The sequence below is a fragment of the Sus scrofa genome, chromosome 12, assembly GCF_054392235.1.
Source record: "Sus scrofa isolate SSC_HxYL_T2T_F1_AM1 chromosome 12, Sscrofa_HxYL_maternal_Yorkshire_Landrace_v2.0, whole genome shotgun sequence".
NCBI classification, from domain to species: domain Eukaryota; kingdom Metazoa; phylum Chordata; class Mammalia; order Artiodactyla; family Suidae; genus Sus; species Sus scrofa.
Genome location: NC_139394.1, coordinates 49,627,094 through 49,640,381, shown reverse-complemented (window position 1 = coordinate 49,640,381; position 13,288 = coordinate 49,627,094). Strand labels below are relative to the sequence as shown.

At 50.0% G+C, this 13,288-nt stretch overlaps 2 protein-coding genes across 60 annotated transcripts in view; both read left to right on the top strand.

Moving 5' to 3' along the window:
- The window catches only part of MYO18A (myosin XVIIIA), a 97,277-nt gene extending 94,239 nt beyond the window's left edge, over window positions 1-3,038 (top strand). For all 50 annotated transcript variants that reach the window (XR_014821473.1, XR_014821472.1, XR_014821471.1 and 47 more), the window contains one exon: window positions 1,668-3,038. Coding sequence is in view for 26 of the 50 variants with exons in the window: in XM_084985338.1 (XP_084841464.1) it covers window positions 1,668-1,812 (145 nt within the window). In the remaining 24 variants the exon portion in view is untranslated. The remainder of the gene's footprint in view (window positions 1-1,667) is intronic.
- A 3,687-nt stretch (window positions 3,039-6,725) lies between these two features.
- The window catches only part of SEZ6 (seizure related 6 homolog), a 101,764-nt gene continuing 95,201 nt past the window's right edge, over window positions 6,726-13,288 (top strand). For 6 of the 10 annotated variants that reach the window (XR_014821513.1, XR_014821514.1, XM_084985475.1 and 3 more), the window contains exons 1-2: window positions 6,726-6,978; window positions 9,077-9,214. The gene's annotated coding sequence lies outside the window, so the exon portion shown is untranslated. The remainder of the gene's footprint in view (window positions 6,979-9,076; window positions 9,215-13,288) is intronic. The other 4 variants (XM_084985476.1, XM_084985474.1, XM_084985472.1 and 1 more) reach the window with 1 other exon arrangement.

Sequence of the window (13,288 nt, the reverse complement as noted above, 5' to 3'; positions counted from 1 at the left end):
CTCACATACGGGAAATGCTCGGTGAGCAAATCCTTCCCCACCACAGTTGGAAAGGCTGAGAATGTGGTTCTTTCTTGCAGAGCGTGGTTTCCTCCTCTTTTCCTTTAGAGATAGAAGAACTTTGAAAGGGCTTATAAACAAGGGCCCTCCTCAGATTCTTTTTTTTTTTTTTCCCTGTCTTTTTTTTAGGGTCACACCCACAGCACATGGAGGCACCCAGGCTAGGGGTCGAATCAGAGCTGTAGCAGCTGGCCTACACCACAGCTCACAGCAATGCTGGATCCTTAACCCACTGAGTGAGGCCAGGGATTGAACCCGAAACCTCATGGTTCCTAGTCGAATTCCTTTCTGCTGCGCCACAACGGGAACTCTGGCTCTTCTGATTCTTAAATCAGAATCATAGACAGTGGGATCACAGGATTCCTGTTTATCCCAGCGGAAGCTCTCTAGGATCTGGAAGCGGGGCTGTGTCCCTAGAGCACTAAGCAGGAGCCCACTGAGTGTAGGGCACTGGTCGGGGTGGAGCCACCCAAGGCTGTGTTTTCTCCAGCAGAGATGAAATGACAGTGCGCTTGGACTTGCAGAGGCAGAGGAGGTGGGAGGGGCAGAGGAAGGCTGCTCTGAGGCTTTGGGAAAGAAAGAAAAGAGAAGGTGACGGGAGGTGGAAATGAGATCCAATCCGTGCTGGACACCATGAGTCTGCTGCATCCAGGGGATAGTGCTTCTTCACATCTTGGTTGGGGGAGAGCTCAAGGCTCTTAGAGGCCTAATGAAAACTCTTTGGGTTTGGGTTACGGTGACAAGAAAGGGATGACTTTGCCACCCTGCAACAGAGCTCTCCCCAGCTCCTACATCCTGAGTCTCCCTTCCTTGTGAGTAGATGATATCACGGTCAAGGACAGAAATTCTCACAGGCCTTAGGAAAACCTGATGATCTGGGAGTAGTCAATGCAGAAAGCCCCTCTTTAGAAGGAATCTTTTGGAGAATAACTTCACTGAGACAGGTTGCATAAGCACCAGACCTCCAGTCTCAAAGGCAGTGCAGTCCATGGACTTCGTGTTTCAGAATCTTCTGGGGAGGGGGTTGGAAATGCAGAATTCCTGGGTTCCACCCAGGAGCTAGCACATCCAAGTTTCTCAGGAAGGAGTTCCTGTCGTGGCTTAGCAGCTAAAGAATATGACTAGCATCCATGAGGACGCAGGTTCGATCCCTGGCCTCGCTCAGTGGGTTTAGGATCCGGTGTTGCTGTGAGCTGTGGTGTAGATCGCAGACGTGGCTCAGATCTGGCATTGCTGTGGCTGTGGTGTTGGCTGGCAGCTGCAACTCCGATTCGACCCCTCGCCTGGGAACCTCCATGTGCCATGGGTCGAGGCCCTAAAAAAGCAAAAAAAAAAAAAAAAAAGAATTTCTCAGGAAAAGGACCCAAGGATCAGCAGGCAGTTCTTATACTCAGCCTGAGACCCACCGTTTTCAGCGTCAAAATGTGTTCTTTTCTCTTCCTACTCTGTGTATCTTCTGGGGGAGTCAGGGCAGGTTTTTACGTCTCAATTTGTGGCCTTGAGGGAATGCTATGACGGGGTTTGGGGGCGCCTCCCCAGGACCAAAGGCCTTGGCGCTGAAGGTAAAGAGCATCCTTCCACTGTGACTCATTCCTCTCTCCCCACAGCCCCACCAGCTACTGGAAGTCCCTTGCCCCTGACCGGTCAGATGATGAGCACGACCCTCTCGACAGCACCTCCAGACCCCGATACACCCACAACTATCTGAGTGACAGCGACACAGAGGCCAAGCAGACAGAGACCAACGCCTAGCCCAGGGAGTGATGTTATGCCCCTCCTACCCAGGGCCCACTGCTGCCATGGCACACGGGGCACGGGTCTCCCCCACCGGACTGCGGATCTGCATGGGAAACACCTGACCCTCTTCGGTCAGGACTCTTCCCAGGCTGTGGGTATCTGACGTCTCCACATGGAAGAGGTGGAGGGAAGAGCAGAAAAGAGAACTTTCTGCTCCTGCCTTGGGCCACCATGGGTGGCAGGTGGCTTGGCACTGCGTGGAGCCAGCATGTTGACCTGCATCTCAGCCCCCTGCTCAGGGACGGTGGACAGATTGCCTACTGGGACATTCTCGGGTTGCTGGGTCCACGGGGAGGCGTTTAGGGTGGGAACAGCAATTCCTTCCCCCTGGCTTGGGGTGAGGGCTTTTTCTTCTCAGTGCCTGCTGTCTTTTTACTTTAATTTAAATACCCAACCTCTCCATCATCAAAGCTGCACCCCTGAGAGTGGGAGGGGGCTGCGGCGGCAGCCGGCCCTGCCTCCCCGCATGGGAGTGACTAGGGGAATCTCAACCACATCTTCACTCTTCAGAGAACAGTCCTTTCTCTGTGCAGCTGGAGAGACCGGTGAGCAGAGCTGGGTCCAGGTTCTTAAGAGTCCGCGCGGGGAGGGGCTCTCAGGTGCTTCTGGGTTTGGGTTGAGCAAACCTCCACAGACAGGGCTGCACATGTACCAGCCAGAACTTCCAGCCCCCACCCCTTTGCCTCATCAGTGTGTTAAGTGCAATGACCTATTTAAGAGTAAACCCATCCCACCCACGCCAATTCGGGGCTTATCCAAGCACTGCCTCCCCTCCGCCTCTGTCCAAGTTGCCTGGATCACAAGCTCAACTTGAGAGCGAAGGCCTTGGGTTGAGGGCTTATGATCAGAAAGCCTGAGGATGGAAGTTTTGGTCAGTAACAATGTGTATTAGACACACGAGTCCTCACCCTATGTTCTGAGACTGAGTTATTTTTCTTCTTCCAGTCGTCCTGCCCCACACACTTATCCTAGACACGACAACATGCGGACTGACAGTCCCAGCCCCCACCCTCAAGGTCATCCCACCAACCCCACCAGCCTTGGGGGCCCAAGGGCAGTGCTGCCTGGTGCCGCTCTCTTCTGCTGTCCCTGCTCCCCTCCTGCAATTAGTTTGTACTCATTGGGCTGTGCTCTCTCCCCTGTTTACCTGATGTATAGAAATAAATGTCCTTTTCCTCCTCGCTCTGCCAGTTTTCCTGCCTGTTCCTTCAGGATCAGATAAAATCCAGGGTAGTCACAGGGGAACAGAGTGAAGATTCTCACAGGGACCTGGGGGAAATCATCCGGGTCCTCTGGCCTGCTCCCACTTCATACCAATGCCACACGGAGAGTTCTGGCAGGCCAGCTGGAGCAGAGGAAGGAAGGGGCTTTGAGAACTGGTCCAGGAAGACTCAAGCCCCACCTGTGGCTTGTAATTCACATCATTAGAGCCATCCAGACCTCATCCCACCCTGGCCTCTACTGGGGAATGTTAAGATCCCTCTGATTGTTAAATATCACCAGTTACAGAGATCCTATCTTCTCTAGGTTATTTTGTTTTGTTTAGAGACACAAGCCTTTTGTATTAGAATTTTTTTAAGTTTAACTTCAGTCATTCCAAAGATGACTTTCTGGAGTTCCCATTGTGGCACAGTGGAAACAAATCCAACTAGTGACCATGAGGTTGCGGATTGATCCCTGGCCTCGCTCAGTGAGTTAAGGATTCGGCGTTGCCGTGAGCTATGGTGTAGGTCTCAAACGCAGCTCGGATCTGACGTGGCTGTGGCTGTGGCGTAGGCCGGCAGCTGTCGCTCCGATTCGACCCCTAGCCTGGGAACCTCCATATGCCGCATGTGCGGCCCTAAAAAACAAACAAGACCAAAAAAAAAAAATGACTTTCTGATCAAAACCTTGCAGAACTCTCTCTGGGCCTCAACCGCATTGGCCACAGGGTCGCTTGAATAGGCTGGGTGTGTTGGCTTCTCTGCTCTGCTCAGTCTTTGCCTTTGTGCTTCAGTCCACACCTGATCCCCTCACTGACAGCTAAGAGGTAGCTCATGCAGAAGGGCAAGAAACAAATGATGACTCCTCCTCTACCTTCTGTAATGTGACCAGTTATCCCTGCTCCCATGAAGTGTTTACAGCTGGTTCATCAGGCTCCCCCGCTTCGGACAGGGAGGCAGGAAAGGGTATCAGACAGGCCTAATGCTGATGCTCTGGTGATGTCAGCCACCCAGAAAGGGGCAAGAAAGGGAAGGAGAGAGAAAAGCCACTCCCAAGACGAATGGGAGAGTGTGAAGTGGATCCATCTTGAAGGAAAGAAATGTCCTTCTCCACTGCCCCTCCCCAAGGCTGAATAGAGGTGGTAGTAAAAGTGGAGTGACTTTTTCTTTTTTTAGACTCCTGGCTCTCCATGTTCAGTTCTGTCACTCATATCTTTTTGCTCCTGCTTTCAAACAGCTTGGTGGTTTTTTTTTTTGTTTTTGCTCCCAGGAACTAGTGTGACAAAGCCCCTGCCAGTGACAGACACGATCCCAACTCTCTTCACCCACACTGACTCAGGCCTCTGGTTAACTGGAAAATCCTGCGTCAATCTCTAATAGCCTGGCCTGGGGCGGAGGGGCTGTTCATGTCAGAAAATGTGTATTACTCATCTGCTCATTCACTCAACAGTCAGATATTTCTTAACTGCCTTCTATGGTCTAGGCACTGTTCTAAGTGCTGGGGATGGAAGCGATCCCTTTCCCCATGAAGCAGATATTCTCGTGGAGGAATGAGATGTACACTATAGGTACTGTACCTCCTAATATGTACAAGCCTTGGGTAAGTAAAGAAGAATAATCACAGTGTCTGTCCTCCAGGGGTTCATGGATTAGGATATGAAAGGAAATAATTACATGAGACATAGAAAGACAAAGAAGTTGCTTTGGGCATGTTACGGGGCGGCAGCGAGACACTGCCACTGAGTGAGCGGAGAGGGACTGGGAAGGCTTCTAAAAGGAGCTGGTATTTTGAGCTGGGGGTTGAAGGAAGGATAGCACTTCCATGGGTCGCTATTGCTGGGACAGATGTGCTAGGAAGAAAGAAGAACTTAAGCAAGACTCTGAGGCAGGGAAACATAGATGGTGGGAGAGAATTTCACGGGCTGCCTGGGGAAACTGGGCATCACCTCCTAAGACCAACACTTCGCCAGTTGCAGCAAAATCCCTTGGCCAGCATGCTAGGCTCCAGGCTGGGAAAGTGGCAATTCCCTCTGCACTAAGTCCCCAGGGGAGTCCAGGGACCTGCAAGGCCATCAAAGCCCAGCTTCATTTGGGGTAAACCTTCAGAGCTCTGTTAAGTTCTGCCCTCACCTGTACACTTGTGGTCCCTCTGGTCCCTAAGATGTAAGTGATCCCGACAAAATAGGCAGCAAGTCTGTCCCTGTGTCAGACTCAAAGTCTCACTAGATCCTCCTCTTTAATCTCTGACTCTTGGATGAGAGGCATGAGGGAGACCAAAGCCCTGTGAGTCACCCATGGTGCCCAGTCTGTGCCCAGAGATAACAGCAGCATGCAGTGACTCCTGAACTTCCTCCTTTCGTCCAGTGTCTTCTCGGCAGATGATCCCAGTTGTCCCTCCCCTATGCCCCCGCCCCCATGCCTGGTGGCACAGACACTTAGCGATTTGCTCCTTAATTGTCCCCCAGCTAGGCTGCGCAGATGCCGCTCTTTAATCTCTCCTGATAAATGAATCGCGCCGCTCCTTTAATCATATGTTCATATCCAAGCCAATTTGAATCAATTTGGCAGGGAGCGTGTTGCAAGAGATGCCGTGACTGCTGCTTCTCCCCCTAGGGCCCCAGAGCCAGCGCGTCTGCTGTCCTCACCCTCAGCAAAGAGCTCAAGAGGCCCATCTAGGGAAAGGATCTCCTACCTGAATGATGAGGACTTTTCAGTCAGTCACTCACTCCTGTCCTCCAAGCAGGCCTGTGTGGAACTAGAAGGAGATGGAGTCCCAAAGGCCTCACAAGTGAGGGACAGAGTGAATCCACATCCTTCCTTGGTCATTGAATAAAGGGCCCCATTATCATCCCTGGGAGAAAGTGCTGCCTTAAATCTAATCCTAATCCTTTCTGTTCCCCTTTCATTTCCTCTGAGCTGGTTCTCAGGGAAGCTGCAACATTTCATCACCGTTTGCATAGCAACGTATTCCCGACCCAGTGTACCATCATTTGTCCTTGCCTGCTACTGCTACTAGCCGCTACCCCAACGCCTTTCATCTTTTCCCAGGAAGTCTTTCCTAAATCCTCCAGTCTGGTGGGCAGCTTCAGACATGAGCGGTAATGTACCAAGTTTTGCCGGCTCCTGCTTTTTCACCTACAGAGTTGTGTCTTCGGACCTCAGTGGAAACAAAACAAAATCTGAATAAAACAAAGTCATGCTGGTATCGTAACCTTGGAGAAAAGCCTCGATTATCTGGGGCCTTAGTTTCCCCATTTATATTGCCGGCAAGAACCTTTTGGCTCCGAAGTTCAGACAGAACCCCTCGGTGCTGCCAACAGAACCTCTCACTGCACCTCCTTATCACCCTCTCTGAGGAGTCAAGGGACCGCGAGAGACCCGCGTGCTGGGGAGCAGGCATCTCCCAACGCCAGACTTCTGAGCTTGGTTCTGGCCAGGAGCCTGGGTGCGCCTCCGCGTCCATTTCCTCTCCCCTTTTTTCCGGCGGGTTCTGTACGTCGGGGCAGGCGCCCTCGTGTTTACTGGGAAATCATGGCGCCCTCCCGAGCTTGGAGCGGGAAATTAGCATATTCATATTACATTTGCATGACCTCCGCCTCGGGAGCGCGGGGTCTCTGGCTCCACCCCCGTCTGGAGGTTTCCCCCGCCCCGGAAGCCACGCCCCTTAGACGGTTCCTGAGCCGCCAACGCGACAGAGCCGGCGGGTTTCGCCTTTTAAAGATTCTGGAAGCATGAAGACCAGTCTCCTTTTTCAGCCACTCGACAATACTGTTTTTCGCCCTTTTAAGGGCTCCTGAAAGTCCTCGGCTGGAGCTGAGGCTGACGAAGCGCCTGGGGCCGAGGGAGCCTGCCGGGCCTGTCAGTAGTGGCCCGAAGATGAGGAGGATAAAGCCATTTGGTGAGCCCTGACCAAGCCCCGGTGCGTATGCACTTGGTCTACATACTCCCATTTAACCTTTATCACAACTGTTTGAAGTATCGTTGTCCCCGTGAGGGAACTGGCTCGGAGATGTGGCTTTGGTCCCAGCAGGCTCCTCAGCGTGGTTCCAGCAACTGGCCAGGCATTTCCAGGCTACTCTGGTTTTGTCAGGGGGTGAAGGGAGAGGCGAGAAGGCCAAGAACCGCTGTCATGGTCTTCGTCTGAAATCACCGTGTGCCTGGTGTTCACCAAGGCCTGCCCCTAGGAAGGAAGACTTCTTTGCAGCTTGGGGTGGGGGTGGGGGTGGGGGGAGTCAACCTCACGTTTGTGTTGCTCCTATTCTCAGAGCATCCCCCATACATTATCACATTTGTGCTTCAAGAACACTGTGCCAACAATATGAATAACAGTTCCACATGGCCTGGAATGCATATTTTAAGCGCTGTTCACCTCGGTCTAATTTCATTATAGTGCAATGGAACAATCCGGACCATTCCCTGGGATTTGATCTGGGAGGAGTGATTTCCAGAGAGCAAGCCACTTTAGAGTTAACAAGGATGCTAGATTTACTTAGAAGGAATTTTACAGAGAAATTGAGTCTTCTGTAGTATAAGCCCCAGTGATGGGTCATATACATAAGGGAGATTCCAAAAAGGATGTGTGCTTTGCGATTGAAGTCAGCGACATAAATCTCCCAGTGGAATACTTAAATCTGCGGATAGAATTTGCTTTAGATATCAAAAGTCAGCTATGACAGTTTTACAAAAAAACAAAAAAAAAAAAACAAAAAAAAAACCTCAAAAAGAATATTAAGTTTTGACACCATCCAGGCAAATTATATTTGAGGTGGTTTAAGAGTCAAAGAGTTTCCACATTTTAATAAATTTTTATATGTTTTGTGCCACATCTATGATCTGACTAGATTAGGAAAAGAAGCAAATGGATTTGGGGAAGAGAGGACACTAGGGAATTTGAAGTAGAGAATTAAAAAAAAAAAAAAATTCTGGTGTGGGAACACAGCCAATAGCTGCAGAAATATTAGGTCTTTGAAAGACAGGTCAACAACTGATAACCAGACAAATATAAAACTGTAGGTGGTGAAATAAGCCTCATGTCTCATATTTAGTCCTGGGGACTAGCATCAGTTGCCATTTGGCACCCTTGCTTGAGGGCTGCTTCTGGCCCCTATGGGAATACCGTCCTCAGGAGAGTGAGGGAGATTGACCCTAGGGAGTGGCTCTGCTCTGGAAGGTTCTGCATAAGAAACACAGCTCCATGTCCTGCCTTTGAGGGCCCTGGAGCTCATCTCTAGGGGCTGGTCTTTCCAGTAGACCACATACTGAGCCACTGGACAGGATTTAATAGTAGAAAAGGAGCTTCTGCTCCCAGAAACTGGCAAAATAAGCCAGAGAACCATAGAAAATGAGGCAGTCTTAAGCTCTGTGGATTCCTAAGGAAACATGTACACATGACAGAAGTACATGTGAAAACACAGATAAAGAGATAAACATTAGAAGGGACTTCTGAAAATTAGAAATAGTTTTATTTGGGGATGTGGGGTTATAGATGAAGTATCTGTGCTTAGAATAAAGTTTTCATATAATTTTTCTTTTAAGTCGGTACAGATGTGTATCTCTGTCAAACACCGAAAAGGCCCCAAATTGTCGTATTAGTGTGACTGTAAAGAGAAGCTTCTTGCATTGCGTATATAGAAATAGTAGCCATGGGGAGTAAACCATGTGGCAAAGCTGCTTAGAAACTGCTTAGATCCCTTGCTCAGGCAAAGCCATTCTTAAAGCAGCAGGCGTCCCTTGGCATGGCTGAGAGTGGAAGTGGGAAGAGGAACAGATTGGAGGGTGGAACTTGAACAGGGTATTTAGGGGAGATGAGCAGTGGGGGAGGGGGAAGAGACGAGCATCTAGACTCTGGCCTCCCATGCAGCCTGGAGCCCCGCAGGTGACAGGTTTAGGCAGGTAGACTTGTGTTGATGAAGGGACTGGCAATGAAGTGGGGTGAGGAGAGAAGCTGAGAGTCCAGAAGGTCATTTAGGATATTTGTGTCATGGTTATACACTTTTTTTTTTTTTTTTTTTTTAAAGCTCTGTAAGGGTGGACATGACTCAATGGCCAGACTGTGCCTGGCAAAATGGATTCGTGCTTCTCATAACCGGCCCCATCTAAGAAGGCTTAGCCCCTTGAGGAAAGTATTTTCGCTGTTTCAGAGAGTCAAGTGACCGGTGAGTTCTCTGAGAGAATGAGAAAGCATTGGTATTAAAAGGGGAGTACTAGGGGTTCAGACTCGCACAGGGTCTGGGAGGAGTCAGTCCCCTGGGACCTGGAGGTGATCTTCATCTCCCGCCCCGCCCCCACTCCTCGCTCCCCAGTAGAAATCAGCTACAAATCTCAGCTTGTTGGGAACAGATGGCCTTGGCTGACGAATAAGCCACCGCAGGCTGTTCCACCTGTTCTCGGGCTGGAATAATCAGCTCGAGACAAACATCGGCGCTGAAATAACTCATGGCAGCGGGTGATGCGCAGGCACAGATTCCAAAAATCTCTTAAATAGACCCCCTCCAACTCTCTCCCCTCCCCAGCCCCTAGAGGCCATCAGGGGAAGGTAATGGAGCGGAGAAGAGAGATAGAGCCCCAAACTGAGCGCGATAGCGGCGCTGCTGGTGCCGGCGGTGGAGGTGGGGTGGGGGCGGGGCTGGGGCTGGGGTCGGGGTGTACCTTGCACCTCCGCAGGGCCAAGGTATTTCTCAGGAGAACGTGCGAATGGTTGGTCCGTGTTAGGGACAAGTGTGAGGAGATCCAGCTTGCTGGGGACAGTAGAAAACAGAATTCTGAATGTGTTTGTTAAAGAAGTGATATGCAAATGAGATCAAGCTACCCGCAAATCTCTCAGCAGCTCAGACTCTTCTGCCGGCAGCCGCTGGGGGTGGCTGCCTGGGTGCCGGTACTTCTGTGGACTGGTGTGCAGCTTCCCTTCACGTCCTTGATAAAGTCGGCTGGGCTAGTGTTCACTGGCAGAGGCAGATGAGTGACAGGGCTGGGAAGCAGTGGTGACGGCACTGGCAGGGTGGGGGTTGCTGGCTGAGATGGGGGTCGGGCTCCTATGGAGTCAGTCAGCAGAGGGCAGCGATTGAGAGAGAAGAGTGAGGCTGATTGCTTGCTCTGGGTGCCCTGAAGCAGGCGGCTCCCCTTGGTGCAGCCACCTGGCCTGATGCACAGAGCTAGGGGGCTTTGAGTCCCCAGAGGCTGTGCTGGCTGGGATGAGCCTAGAAAGCTCTGGGACCCCCCGACCCCCACCCCCAATGCATCTCTTTGTGGTCCCTGTGGCTCTGCCTGAGGCCTAGGGCTTTGGAAGACAGGGCTCTCACCTGTCTTTTAAAGTCCCACAGACTTGGTCTCCTTAAAGTTGATTGTGCTCTCAGAAGTGCCATGGTGGCCCCTGTCCTGCTGAGTGCCTGGCTCTGTGGTTCTCGCTTTGCTATATATTAGAAACACTCAAGAAACTGTTTTTTTTAATATATATATATACACACACACACACAAATGGTGAAAAGTATGGTATAATGAACTTTATCCTCCAAACAGCTTCAAAATTATCAACACAGTAAAGCTTGCTTCATCTAAACCCTGCCTACTTCCCCATTCCCTTGAAGCAGACCCCAGATATGGTATCACTTTGTTACAGTAAAGATATTTGTGGAGTTCCCGTTGTGGCGCAGTGGTTAACGAATCCGTGAGGTTGCGGGTTCGATCCCTGGCCTCGCTCAGTGGGTTAAGGATCTAACATTGCTGTGAGCTGTGGTATAGGTCGCAGACGCGGTTCAGATCTGGCGTTGCTGTGGCTGTGGCGTAGGCCGGCAGCAACAGCTCTGATTAGAACCCTAGCCTGGGGAGTTCCCATCGTGGTGCAGTGGTTAACGAATCTGACTAGGTTGTGGGTTCGATCCCTGCCGTTGCTCAGTGGGTTAAGGATCCGGCGTTGCCGTGAGCTGTGGTGTAGGTCGCAGACGTGGCTCGGATCCTGCGTTGCTGTGGCTCTGGAGTAGGCCAGTAGCTACAGCTCTGATTAGACCCCTAGCCTGGGAACCTCCATATGCCTCGGGAGTGGCCCAAGAAATGGCAAAAAAAAAAAAAAAAAAAAAAGAACCCTAGCCTGGGAACCTCCATATGGGTGTGGACCTAAAAAGACAAAAAAGAAAAGAAAAAAAAAAAAAAAAGGAAAGAAAATGACTCTTTAAAAATGTGAGCACAATACTCTTATCACATCTAAAAAATATCTGTAATTCCTTAATATCAAATATCTAGTCAATATTTAACCTTTCCTGATTTTTATATATTACTAATTTAATAAATTGTGTGTATATTATTAATTTGTTCAAATCAGGATCCAAACAACATTGAGGAGCTTTTTAAGAAATACTGCTGTGCCCAGGGCCTTCTCACTCAGGGATTCTGATTTAATTGGCCTTGGGCAGGGCCCAAGCATCAAATTTTTTAGATCTCTCTTGGTGGTTTTAATGTGCAGCCAGGGTTGAGAAATGCTCTACCTTTCCCCCTCCGTTTCCTGCCAGCTCCTCCTTGTCCAGGTTGTTAAATACTTCTCCCGCCTCCAGCCAGTAGACCAGAGCAGTTGGCACTAACATGCCTGTGGGAGGAGTTGAGGGCTGTCCATCTTTTCAGGCTCCTCCTTCCAGGTGGGCTCAGACTCTCTGTGGACACAAGCATTCCTTTTCTTTACAAATCCATACACCATGTGGGCCTGTTCCTGTCGCTTTCTACCCTAATAGCCTGATGCCTGTTCTTGCCTTGCAAATGTAGCAGTTTTTTTTTTTTTTTTTTTTTTTTTTTAATAGCAAAATTCCTGCCTCAGGAAAAAGTGAGAACTTCCCTGGGGGCAGTTCTCATTTGGCTGCTCAAGTGGCTCAGCACTATGCTGGTGCTGAGAGAGAAGCCTGCTGGGGCTTGGCAGCAGATGTAAGGGAAACTGGGGATTGAGTGGGATTTGAACCCAGCACATTTCAGGGAATCTAAGAAACCTTTCTCTCCTGAAGATGTTAGCCCCAGGAGCATTACAGAGAATTATGCCCACATCCCTAGCTCGCAGGCGTCTGCCTGCCTTCTTGAGGCTGCTGCTTCTGCGGCTCCCCTACCCCTCCACTCTTGCTTGCCTTTTGGATTTGTTCCTCCCTCCTGTGTCCCCACTCCATGCCTCACTGAATGTTGGTGAAACAAATCTAGTCTAAAATAATGAGCAATCAACTACCCTGATGCTTGGGGCAGGCTGGGCAGGAGCTGGGGGGAAGGGGTAGGGAGCTGCATCGTTTATAAAGCCTAATAAAGATGCAGATGAGCATGCAGACTAGGAGCCCCAGAGCTGGGCTTATTCATTATTCAAAGTTATGTAAATGCCACTGGGTCCTGCGTGTTAGAATCCTGCCCCTTGTCCCTGCTGCTTCTTCCTGCTTGACAGATCCAGGCTGCCTTGTGCCTCCCCTTCCCCCAAACCCCAGGTGTTTACATTCTTCATTCGCCCTGCCCAGATACCTGTTTCAGACCCTACCTCTAGGGAAATACAAATCCTAGATCTCCTCTCTAGCCAGAAGTCTTCCAGAGGTTTGTTGGGAGGTCCTGGCCTTCTAGTAAGACTATATAGGGCCAAATAGATGGGCTTCTCATTTTTAAAGATTTCCAAGGAAAGAATACCGTGAGAGTGCTTATATACATGTTTTAATATCTCACACACCTACTTAGTGGGATAGATTTAGGTTAGTGAGGTCTAACCTAAATCCGTCTTGCTGCACAGGAAGCCCACCATTGAAATAGAATATCCAAATTCTCTCTAATTACTTCTTTAAGAAGTAAAATGCAAGAACCAAGTGGCTCCAGCCTACTGTCCCAGATTAATTCATTCTCGTTGCCTCATACCTTTCTAGACAGTTGAACCTCATTCCAAGTTAGACTCACAATCCTTATGCTCCTAAACCTGTCCTGGGGTAGCACACTGCAGTGAGAGTTTAACTCATACTAACTATACTGAATACCTCCTCTTTTCCACATTGGGATTACTTATTTGTACCTCACAATTGCCTGGGTCTTGGAACTCAAATTACTTTCCCATGACTCTCCTCTCTCTGTACCAGTCTTTCCCTTCTTCCCCATCACCCCCTACTTTTTCAGTTTGGTGAGGTTGAGAGATGAAGAATTGGGTCAGAGTCGCAGTGGCATCGATTGCCTCTGCTTTCCCTTCTTTTCTGGACTGGCTCTCCTCCCTCCCCACCCCCAATCTATTTTTAGCCTGC